Below are 11,790 nucleotides of genomic sequence, written 5' to 3' on the forward strand. Positions count from 1 at the left end.
CCTCTTCCTCCCCAGGAAGTTCCTGATGACCGTCTTTGTTTCCTTAAAATAATGCTGAGGATCTAGGAGCACTCCTCTGAATGGCCTCCCTGGCAGGGCTGACTGGGGATAGGGGACTTTGACCTTGGATGTAGGTAGGGAGCTTTGGGAACTTAGCACAAGAGATTGTGAGGAAGACTCCTGTGCTGGTTGGAGTATTCTGATGGGCATCAGGGATCTTTAGAGATTGGGATTGGGTTAGAAATGGGCTGACCTGGGTGACTATATGTAGTCATCTTAAATACTGGGCTTTGGTTTGGGGTGGGCTACCTATGTGGTCCCACCATGGAAAGACCAGGATCTGCCACTCAACAGATGGCCCTTGATAGCTTTGGATACATGCTTCTGATGAAAAAGCCCAGTGGTGGCCTCCAGGTCTAAGGGGCATGAAGGATAAAAGCTCCAGGGTCCAGAAGGACAGAGGGTTTCTGAAATTCTGTGACTTGAGAGGCTTTGAGTAATCTTAGAGCTAGACAGACTTCAGTCTGGTCTAGGAACATTGGAGACCCTGTCAGCATTCGGGGTTCTGAGTGTATAGAGGCTGTGAACAGAATCAGGAAAATGGAGGCTGGGAGGACCAGTGAGAGAGGAACCAGAGGGAAAGGAAGCAGCCAGAGGTTTGGGGCACACTGACCCTTCCCTCCCCCTTGCCTATCCTTGGACCCTGCTCACCACCCTTTCCGTGGGCTCTTAACAGGGTAAGCCGAAAGAGAAACCCAAGCACATCCGGCCCCAGGTATCCACCTCTGCATTGCCTTGGGCACTGCTTTCCTGCATGCTTGTTTGCTTGTCCAACTGCTCTTTGCCTGTTCGCCCCATTGAGGTGACTGCCAGACCTAACCCCCTTCTCTCTACCCTTAGTTAGTCTAAAGTCACTCTGAAGGGTCATGAGGCCAAATGCTTATTTTTCTGAATTGGCATAGAGCATGGATCTCAGAGGTAACAACAGACATCCCATTTCACTCCTGCTTCTCAGAACCATTGTGGGAGAGAGGACCAAGCAATCTGTCAGAAAGTTTTTACTGTGCACTTAGCTGAGGCAGAACCAGGAAAGGAACAGGAGGAGGAACAGGTAGAGGAGATGCAGACCTTGACCTTGGGAATCACCATCAAGTTGGCAGCTGAGAAGAAGGCTTCTAAATATATTTATAAACTACTTTCGGATTTACAAACTACACATAAACTCTGATATAATTAAATTCAACAAAAGTTATATTGTAGGTGATTCTAAGAAGAGAGATTCTTAAGTGGGGACTCAAAGCTGATTAGTATAGGGAACTCAAAGCTGATTAGTATAGAGGAGAGACTGGGTTTGGAGTCCAGAGACCAATTTTTAGCTATATGACCTTAAATGAGTCACCCCTTCTCTTTGGACTTCAGATCCCTATCGGTAATGGAGACATGATAGTAAATGCTTTAAAGGAACCTCTTTCCTTACTAAAACAAAACATAAAAGCCACTATTCCTCTTGAGTTTTATCATCCTCACAGGATGTCTTACTCTAAATCTGCTATGATCAACCTCTTAGGCTAATGGTAAATATAATACACCTTTTCTTTATTCTCATTAGCACAGTGGAGACAGATCTGAGTCCTAGGGGGAAATGTTTTCATTTGAAAACTCAGGCAGGGACCTAAGACTTTTCTTTTGAAAGAGGAAACAAACTTAGTGGTTAGAATATAGCTCTGGAGTCAGACCACTTGGCTTCACATCTTGGCTCTGTTACCTGCTATGTGGGAACTTGGGCAAGTTTCTTAAGCTCCTTTACTTCAGTTTCCCCATCTCTAAAATAAGGATAAAGTTGTACCTACCTGACAGGGTTTTGTCAGTATAGGTAAGGTGTTCAACACATAGTAACTGCTCCATAAATGTTAGCTTTTATTATTTCTAATATAGCAGACAGGCTGGCATTTCTAAAAGGGAGTTGAGAAAAGAAATAAACTCTTATAATTCTTAATACCAGAGGTTGTCAGGCCACAGGCTCCTGGAATTTTATTCCTTGGAGGTAAAAAGACTCAGTTACCAAAAACCCAAAGACCATAAAAATCGGCTTACAAAACCCAGGTGGCTTGGCCTGAGAACTATAGTCAAAACTATGGAAATCTTGCCAGAATTCCAAACCCCTCATTCTTAAGCAGTCTTCAAGGGAGGGCCTGTTACAGTTGGCAGGGACCTTCCTCAACCTTATTACCTATGAGCTTCCTCATATTCCTCTCTCGCACCTGGCAGCTGCCCTCCCTAAGGCTTTCCTGGTCCAATAACAAAGGCCAGCTCTTTGATTCTTATTTCAGAAAATGCAAACCTTTTCCTGGTTCCAAGCCCTGGGCCCTCATAGGTGTACACCTAATTCGCAACCAACATGTGTGCCCACTGATTGCTCTCAGCCTGCTTCCTGGTGCTGGTTATCAGCTCCACACCTGGAGTACCCACCCCAAAGTACCCACCCCACCGTCCTTACCCACACCCACAAAGGAAGCAGTTTTACAAGATTAAAAGAGTCCCCTCATTGCCACAATGTAACTGTGTTTTGCCCTTACATGTACCTAGTGCCTTTTCTGTGACAATCCACACCAGCACCATAGACTAGCTCCATTTGCTCAGAGCACTATTGATACACTTCTTAAACACATTAATGCCCTCATCTCAATTAGATCATCTGGTGGGCAAAAAATTATTCATGTGACAATGTATGTGTAAAGCCGTATGGCTATTCCAATTTAAAAAAAAAGTAGGGTGTATTTTTGTATTTTCTACCTTGTGGGGACCTTCTCTCTGTTCTTTTTCTTCTCAATGGTGTCTCTCTTGACCTGGACTTGTCATGCTTATGTGCCAGAAACTTCAAATTCTCCAGAGTAAGAGATAGATAGTTCAGAAAAAGGAGAATGGTAATTTTATAATTTATCAAGGTATGTGTCTAACACTCTGGGGCTTTTAAACCAAATATGCACACAATAAATTACTATATAACCATATAATGAGAGGAATAGGATGTTTCCTCTTATACTATCATGTCTACCTGCCAGTTGGGACTATAGAACAAGGAAGTAATGAATATGAAACAGTTTTGTGACAGTTAAACCAAACCCACAATAGTTTCCATCATCACACTCTTTATTTCACCTCCCAGAGGAGTTCAGTGGAATTGAACTAACTTTTCACCTTCCTGACATTCATCAGTCTCCTCTACCCACCCAGACAATCCAAGGCTTGATATTTACTAGGTAATAACAGATTTCCTTTGATGTTTCCAAAATCCTGTGAGACTATCAGGGCAAGAATGACTATCCTCATTTTAAAAATGAGTAACTTGAGGGAGAGTGGCTTGTCCATGGTCATATATATCTAGGAAGTGGTAGAACTGGGAATCGAAATCCAGTGCAACTTTGGACGAATTCAGGGAATACAACTTCACTCAGCAAAGAGTAGACTTAAAACCAGTTTTTCAAATAGTTGATATAATTCAGAAAGTAAAACAATTTCAAGGAGAGTTTAGAAAAATTTCAGGATGACAGATCTGAAAGGCACTTCAGTATTAGAGGGACATCCTTCTACTGGGAGAAATCCACCTTGATCCTTTTCCACCAACTTAAAGCAAAGTTTCCTGCTGAATGGAACCTCAAGAAAGTGTCTTTATGAGAAACCCATTGGTACCACTGGTATAGGGGCAGGGGCAGAGCTGGAGTAGGAACCTCCAGATGTGGATGATGTCCGGACATGCGAAAAAAGATGCTTGGACCAACATCTGTTGACTCTTTTGCTACTAACTACTGGGGTCAGGTACCTACCTCACCTGCAGGCTCTGACTAATTCTGCATTTCTGAATTGTGTGGTATCTGCATCCCTGCTGATGAGCCACTAGTCCCATAAGTACATATGTGTATATACAGGCCTGTGTATGCATATTCATTCATCCAACAAAATTTTACTGAGTGCCTGTTGAGTGCTAGGCATTTTACTAGGTGTTGGAGATTTAGGGGGGTGGGCAAGAAAGATAGACATGCCACTGTACTCATAGAGGTCACTATCTGGAGAGACAGTAATCAAGTAAACAGCTAAATAAAACAACTGGAAATATGTGCTATGTGGTAAAAAAAATAAGGTGCTGTGATCAAGAATTATAGCAGGGGTGGGAATTCCTTGGCCATCCAGAGTTAAGACTCTCTGCTTTCACTGCTAAGGGCCCACATTCAATTCCTGATTGGGAAACTAATCTCACAAGCTGATTAAAAAAAAAAGAAGAATAGTAGGGGTGAGGGTGGGTCTGGGAGCCTATCAGATGCCGTTTAGGTTAAACCTTTCCAAGAAGGTGACATTTAAGCTAGGAATTGAAGAGCAAGAAGGGACCAACCAAGGGGGCCCGCCTCAGCCTGAGGCCAGTTGAGAGAAGTTCTGAAGCAGGGTGCTGGGAGTACCCAAGAAGCCTCCTGTTCTGTTTCTGTTCTCCCTGCCCCATTTCACCTTCACTGGGCCCTTCCTCCCTCTCAGGACCTCCATCTGCCACTCCCACCCTGGCCTTTCCAGGTGCTAGGTAGGGGTGAATTTTGCCCCCAGCCTGACCTGTTAACAATTCTTCCTTACCCATTCCTATTTTCTTCCCCCTGCAGATCTCCTGGAATGAGGGGGTTGACTTGTGGTGGCATGAACTCATGCAGAAGGCAGGGGATGAGTGTGAGCCTGAATGGTGTGATGCTGAAGACCCACTCTTCATCCTGTACACCAGTGGCTCCACAGGCAAACCCAAGGCAAGTGTGTGTGTGTGTGTGTACATACACTGTATAAGGGTGAGAAGTGAGTTTCTGAGGAAGCATGTAATGACATGAAATTTACAACTCTGAGTTTCAGAAATATCACATTACCTTTTCTAAATCAAATTGACAAATCCTCAGACACTGATGGTGAAGCCCAGGGTGAGACAATTCAAGTGGGGAGCCTCAGGGTGCCCAGAAAAGAAGGAAAGGATAAATCCATGGGGCTGACATCTGTGTTTCCTGCCCATACCCACGTGGTTTGGTTGAAGAAGAGCTGCCTGTAAAGTCAAGGCCAAGAGTGGGCACAGGGATCCCTCTTGGCCTTCTTAACTGCAGCTCTTAAGAGTTCAGTCCCTTCCACATGCCACACTGGTAACATCTAGTCCCTCCCAGAGCAGTGTGGGAACTGGAAACACTTAGAACTCCGACTTAAAAGATATATTGCTCTACCTTCCACTTGCCGCATCCATAAATTATTCTCTCCGCATGCTTTGGAATATTCCTCAATGAATCGTTAGAGACACAATTTGGGCCTCTCTTTCCTTGGAGAAGTAAATGGCAACCCACTCCAGTATTATCGCCTGGAAAATCCCATGGATGGAGGAGCCTGGTAGGGATAGGGTATTAATGGAGCAAGCAAAGAAGATTATCTTTTTTCCTCACTCTCATTCTGTCAACGTATAATTGAGTGTGTATGCACAAGCACACAACAGAGATACTATTAGATGTGAGTGTACCAAAAGGGTCCATGTGTGTGAAAGTAATGTGGGTGGTTCAGAAATACCATCTTAGGGTGTGGGTGTGGATGATGGACTGACTATATAAATATATGTGGTGTATGAGATGGGAACATGGAGGAAGGAAGATGGAAGAGAGATGGATGCTGTAAAAGCAGTGCTGGCAGGGCCAGAATCCCTGGGGAGGCTTTTCCTCTACATTTGGTAGTCAGTGAGGGTGAGCACAACTTGAGGCCCTATTCTCTCCACAGGGCGTGGTACACACAGTTGGGGGCTACATGCTCTATGTGGCCACAACCTTCAAGTATGTGTTTGACTTTCATGCGGAGGATGTCTTCTGGTGCACCGCAGACATTGGCTGGATCACTGGCCATTCCTATGTCACCTATGGGCCACTGGCCAATGGTGCCACCAGTGTTTTGGTAAGAAGGGTGCTGGGACCCATGGCTACCTGGTTTATTTAGGGGATGGACAAGATGATCCTGGGTGATGACCTCCCAAAGCCACCTTGCCTGGAGGCAGAGGGACTTATACAATGACCTGTTTCCTTGAGAAAGAAGAGTTCTCAGAGGGTTGTATATGCTGAATGGGAAAATCTCTTGGCTTGTCTGGTAAGGGTGTGAAGACAGGGATTTGTCAGAAAAGACAAAATACTGAGCCTGAGGGTATGGTAGGGGAATGAAAGAACTACTGAGAAGGACTGAAAATGACCAGCCATTACTGGGGTCAGTTTGAGGGGATTCCCACATATCCGGATGTGAGCCGCCTATGGAATATCGTGGAGAAGTACAAGGTGACCAAGTTCTACACAGCACCTACAGCCATCCGTCTTCTCATGAAGTTTGGAGATGAGCCTGTTACCAAGTGAGACCCCTCTCTGGCTGCTGCTTCTTGAGTGTCCCTCAGAGCTGGTGCTGGCCTTTGCACAGTCCTTTCCATCCCATTATTCTAACACCCTGGCTTGGACTAGGGGAGGGGGCAGAAGAGCCTGTGCACGTCTTCCTGGTTCCTAATGTGCTCAGAGCCTCCCTTTCTCCCCACTCTCCTGCCCAAGGCACAGCCGGGCGTCCTTACAGGTGCTAGGAACTGTGGGTGAACCTATCAACCCCGAGGCCTGGCTCTGGTACCACCAGGTGGTAGGTGCGCAGCGCTGCCCCATTGTGGACACCTTCTGGCAGACAGAGACAGTAAGTAACAGGTTCAGAAGGCTGGCGCTCAGGCAGTGTGTGCGAAGAGTGACTCAAACCCCTGATCTCTGACTTCCACAGGGTGGCCATATGCTGACCCCCCTCCCTGGGGCCATACCCCTGAAGCCTGGTTCTGCTGTGAGTGAGGCTCCCCTGGCTGGTCCTGGGCTAGGCCGGGGAGAGTCTTGGGGCATTCAGCCTAGGTAGAGGGTGGGGGGCTGGACTGATAGGTGTGGGGAACTGGGGGCTCTGGGACTCTCTAGAGGTAGAGAGTTGAGTCAGAGTTGTCTCATTCCTCCTTGTGAGTCCTGTCTCCTGTTTGCTTTTAGACTTTCCCATTCTTCGGGGTAGCTCCTGCGATCCTGAATGAGTCTGGGGAAGAGTTGGAAGGTGAAGCTGAAGGCTATCTGGTGAGATCCTGGCCCTTGTGGGTCTTTGATGAGGGGGAGGGGAGGATGGTCCACAGAAGGGCACAGTGTGCTTTCCTTTAGAGTTTAGAACCTAACCTTTCCTGGTAGCTGCTTTTGGCTAAAGCTCCCTGGTTGAGGGTTTATCCTCTGCAGAGAGACCCTAGTGGAGCAATCCTTCTGGATATTTTGCCTGCCTCTAGGCCTTTTGGCCCACAAGGCTCTTAAGGGCTCTACTCAAAGATACTTTTGAAGGACATAGTGGAAAATCATATAGGCTCCAGAGTCAACCTGCCTGGGTTCAAACCTGGCTCTGCCTCTTCTGTGACTTTAGATAAGTTACCTAACCCCTCTGAACATAAATATTCTCATTTGTAAAAGAGTTACAATAGTACCTTTGTCTGGAGAAGGAAATGACAACTCACTGCAGTTCTTTTGCCTGGGAAATCCCATAGACAGAGAAGCCTGGAGGGCTCTAGTCCCTGGGATCGCAAAAAAGAGTCGGATACGACTTAGCAACTAAACAGCAATAGCAGCAGTATCTTTATCTCCTGTGGTTGCTGAATTGATTAGATGATTCATGTGAAGGGTTTATTTAGCACAGAACCTAAGAGTTGGTGCTTGATAAATGTAAGCTGCTGTTGTGATCATTTAGTAGTTGTAGGGAGATCATTAGCACCCTCACCCTCCAACCCACTTTGTTTTTACTAAGAGCAAGCTTCCCTGGTGGCTCAGACAGTGAAGAATCTTCCTGCAATGCAGGAGACCTGGGTTCGATCCCTGGCTGGGGAAGATTCTCTGGAGAAAGGAATGGCTACCCAATCCAGTATTCTTGCCTGGAGAATCCCATGGACAGGGGAGCCTGTCAGACTACAGTTCTTGGGGTCCCAAAGAGTCGGACACGACCGAGTGACTAACACACTTTTAAAAGAGCAAGTTAGTAACATGGGCAAGACTTGAATCCAGGTCCTCTGACTCTTAGAATAGAGTTCTGTCCATCCCACCAATCTGCTGCCACAGAACATTACTGATTGGGGGCAATACTTATTTACTTATGTGTAGGTCCCACATTTTTATGTAACTACACTCATTTGCAACAAATTGTACCTGCATCCCTGAGGGATTACCTAAAAGGAGACTCAAGGTACTTCCTTTGTCCAGTAGCTAAGATTCCACATTCCCAATGCAGGGGGCTGGGTTCGATCCCCGGTTGGGGAGCTACATCCTGCATGCCACAACTAAGACCCAGCAGAGCCAAATAAATAAAAATAATTTTTTTATAAAAAGGAGACTCAAATTTACTAAATGCTTATTACTAACAGACCATGTGCTAGGCAGCTTCCACATACTATTAATTTAATCCTCAAAATAACTTTGGGAGGTAGAAATTATTTTCTCTGATTTACAGATAAGGATCCTGAAACTCAGAGATGTAAAGTTACTTACCTGAGGCCACACAGTTAGTAAGTGGCGGAGTCAGGATTCCAAGCCTAGACTGTGTCTCCAAAGCATATACTTTGTTCTACTTCTTGGGAATGGCATTCAGGCTATTTCTCCTAAGGTTTGGCAAAGACGTAACTGTCTTCTTGTGAGACAGTGTAGCAGATGGTTACCACTTCCTCATCTTCCAGGTGTTCAAGCAGCCCTGGCCAGGGATCATGCGCACGGTCTATGGGAACCACGAACGCTTTGAGACCACCTACTTTAAGAAGTTCCCTGGGTACTACGTGACCGGAGATGGTGAGCCTTGGCTATCCCTTTCCCACCCCTCCCACTAAGACATGTACCATCCCCTTTCGTTTTCAAGAGGAGTTGGTTAGGGATGTGTCTTATGTATCAATGTGTAATATCCAGTCAGAGATACAGAGAAGACCATAAGAACAGGAATGAGTGTTGCAGGAAGGCTCTCAGCGTGGTGCTGAGATTCGATGTATGAGGGAAAATGTTCTTGTTTCCATCACTGCTGGGCTGAAAGACAGGCAGCACATGGCAGTATGTATTACCATGTCATGTGTGTCCCCATGTCTGGAGCCTATGTTTGCCCATGTGTCCATCCACCAATCCATTCTTCCATAAATATTTATTGAGCACATACTACTTATCTAAGCACAGGAGATGTTACCATGAATAAGGTGGGCAAGGTCTCTGCTCTCATGGGGTTTACATTCTAGTGAGGAGAGACAGGCAATAAATTCAGCAAATAAATACTGCAGGGACAGCCACCATACATGGGGTGGTGAGAAGTTTCTTTGAAGTGATATTTGACCAGAGACCTAAAGAAGCAGCCAGGTATGGGAATATCTGGATTAAAATGAATGTTCTGTACCAGAGAGACATAAGCATGGAATGTCTGAGGAAAAGACTGAAGCTTGTGTAGCTGGAATGTAGTGAGCAACAGCAAGAATGTTGTATCAGGTTGGAGAGGGTGATAATAATACAGGGCCTTGTGAGCCATGGTGAGGAATTTGGATTTTATCCAGTGTACAGTGGGAGACCATCAGGCTTTTTAAGCAGAGAAGTGATTATAATTTATATATTATTTAGAAAATAACTTTGCTTGTTTTATGGAGAATAGACTTTAGGTCAGTATATTAGTTATCTGTTGCCATGGAACAAATTAACTCCAAACCTGGGAACTAAAAACAACAACAATTATCTCATAGTTTCTGAGGATCAGGATTCTGTGAGTGGCTTCACTGGTGGTTCTCATTCAGAGTTTCTTGTGGGTTGCAGTCAACCTGTGGTTGGAGCTGCAGTCGTCTAAAGGTCTGACTGAGCCTGGAGGACCCACTTCTAAGCTCACTTATGTGGCTGCTGGCAGAAACCTTCAGTTCCTTGCCACATGGACCTCTCCATAGGGCTACTCATGACATGGCAGCTGGCTGCCCCCAAAGCAAATAATCAGAGAGAATGCAACCAAGATAGAAGCCGCAGTGTCTTCTATAATCTCATCTCAGAAATAACATCCTATCATTTCTGCCAAATGCAACTGCTCATGAGACAAACCCTAGTACGGTGAGATAAAGGACTACACAGGGGTACGGATACCAGGAGACAGAGGTTGGTGTGACCGTCTTGGAGCCTGGCTAGCACAACAGGAAGACTTGTTAGGAGGCTGTTGCCGTGGGTACAGCAGTTTGGTGATGCGGATCGCTGCGGTATCCTACTGTGGTGTATTTATTTTCTCCTCCCAGGCTGCCGGCGGGACAAGGATGGCTATTACTGGATCACCGGCAGGATTGATGACATGCTGAACGTATCTGGTGAGGGCCAGGGACCATCTTCCCTTCTCATTAACCCTGCTCACCCAGCAACTCCCAGCCAAAGCCTTCTAAGAGAGCCAGACCACACCTGGAATGCAGCATTCATTTCTGGGCTGAAGAGTACCAAACACTGAAGAGTACCTGGAGGAGGGGAACCGGGATGGTGGGGCAACAATGTCCCTTGAGGAATGAATGAAAGGCTGTCCCTATTTGACCAGACCGGGACTGCCTTACTGGGACAGATGGAACAGGGGCTGGGATCTCTCATGGCAACTTCCTTTCCCTTGACAAGGACACCTGCTGAGCACAGCAGAGGTGGAGTCAGCACTTGTGGAACATAAGGCTATTGCAGAGGCAGCCGTGGTTGGCCACCCTCATCCTGTGAAGGGCGAATGCCTCTACTGTTTTGTCACCTTGTGCGATGGCCACATCTTCAGCCCAGCTCTCACTGAGGAGCTCAAGAAGCAGAGTAAGGACCTTCCCTGGGCAGGGATTGCCAGGTCTGTCCTGATGGCCCAGGCACCACAGCAGGTTGTTGGGGAGGGGCTGTAGTGAGCTAGTTTCTCAAACCACAGATAGATCCCAGGGGCTGACTGCCCTCTTCCCACTCAGTCTCCACCATGTTAATAATGATTGATATTTGTAGAATTCTTTCTTTGTGCCACTGAACTAAGTGTTTTAAATGCATTAATACATTTAATCTCTAGTCACCTCCATGAGGCTTCCCAGGTGGCACAGTGGTAAAGAATCTGCCTGCCAATGCAGGAGATGCAGAAGACATGGGTTTGATCCCTGGGTTGCGAAGATGCCCTGGAGTAGGAAATGGCAACCCACTCCAGTATACTTGCCTGGAAAACTCCATGAACAGAGGAGCCTGGTGGGCTACAGTCCATGGGGTCACAAAGAGCCAGACACAACTGAACAACTGAGTGCACACACCTCCATGAAATAGATCCTATTTTTACTCTCATTCTAAAGATGAAGAAATTGAGGCTCAGAGAATTTAGGAGTAAATCACTTGTTCGAGGCCACACTGCAAGTAAAGTGAATTTCAACTCTAGCAGGCTGATTCTAGAGCTTGAGTTCCACGAAGGTGAATTAATATACAATGAGAGAGTAAAGAGACAATGTGTTAAAAAGAGAGAAAGACAAAAAGCGAGCCTGAGAATGATTAGGTTGGGAACAAAGCCATCTGTGCCTTGGTTTTGGGCAGCCTGGCTAAGGGTACTGGAAAAATGCGTAATGATTTGTTGGTTACAGTTAGAGAAAAGATTGGCCCCATTGCCACACCAGATTACATCCAGAATGCACCTGGATTGCCTAAAACTCGCTCAGGTATGTTCAGAGGCCTCTAGGGATTGGGATTGGATGGGCCAAGGCCCACTGGTGGTGAGTATGCATGGATGGAA

The 11,790-nt window shown here is 46.1% G+C and overlaps 1 protein-coding gene across 3 annotated transcripts in view; it reads left to right on the forward strand.

The window, feature by feature from the left end:
• The window catches only part of ACSS2 (acyl-CoA synthetase short-chain family member 2), a 44,403-nt gene that overhangs the window by 31,667 nt on the left and 946 nt on the right, over window positions 1-11,790 (forward strand). For 2 of the 3 annotated variants that reach the window (XM_005688483.3, XM_018057751.1), the window contains exons 8-18: window positions 737-775; window positions 4,644-4,781; window positions 5,776-5,946; window positions 6,255-6,388; window positions 6,579-6,711; window positions 6,793-6,849; window positions 7,041-7,121; window positions 8,750-8,858; window positions 10,313-10,381; window positions 10,674-10,850; window positions 11,642-11,716. In XM_005688483.3, coding sequence (XP_005688540.2) covers window positions 737-775; window positions 4,644-4,781; window positions 5,776-5,946; window positions 6,255-6,388; window positions 6,579-6,711; window positions 6,793-6,849; window positions 7,041-7,121; window positions 8,750-8,858; window positions 10,313-10,381; window positions 10,674-10,850; window positions 11,642-11,716 — 1,183 coding nt within the window. The remainder of the gene's footprint in view (window positions 1-736; window positions 776-4,643; window positions 4,782-5,775; window positions 5,947-6,254; window positions 6,389-6,578; window positions 6,712-6,792; window positions 6,850-7,040; window positions 7,122-8,749; window positions 8,859-10,312; window positions 10,382-10,673; window positions 10,851-11,641; window positions 11,717-11,790) is intronic. The other variant, XM_018057750.1, reaches the window with a different exon arrangement.

The sequence above is a fragment of the Capra hircus genome, chromosome 13 (assembly GCF_001704415.2).
Source record: "Capra hircus breed San Clemente chromosome 13, ASM170441v1, whole genome shotgun sequence".
Taxonomy (NCBI): domain Eukaryota; kingdom Metazoa; phylum Chordata; class Mammalia; order Artiodactyla; family Bovidae; genus Capra; species Capra hircus.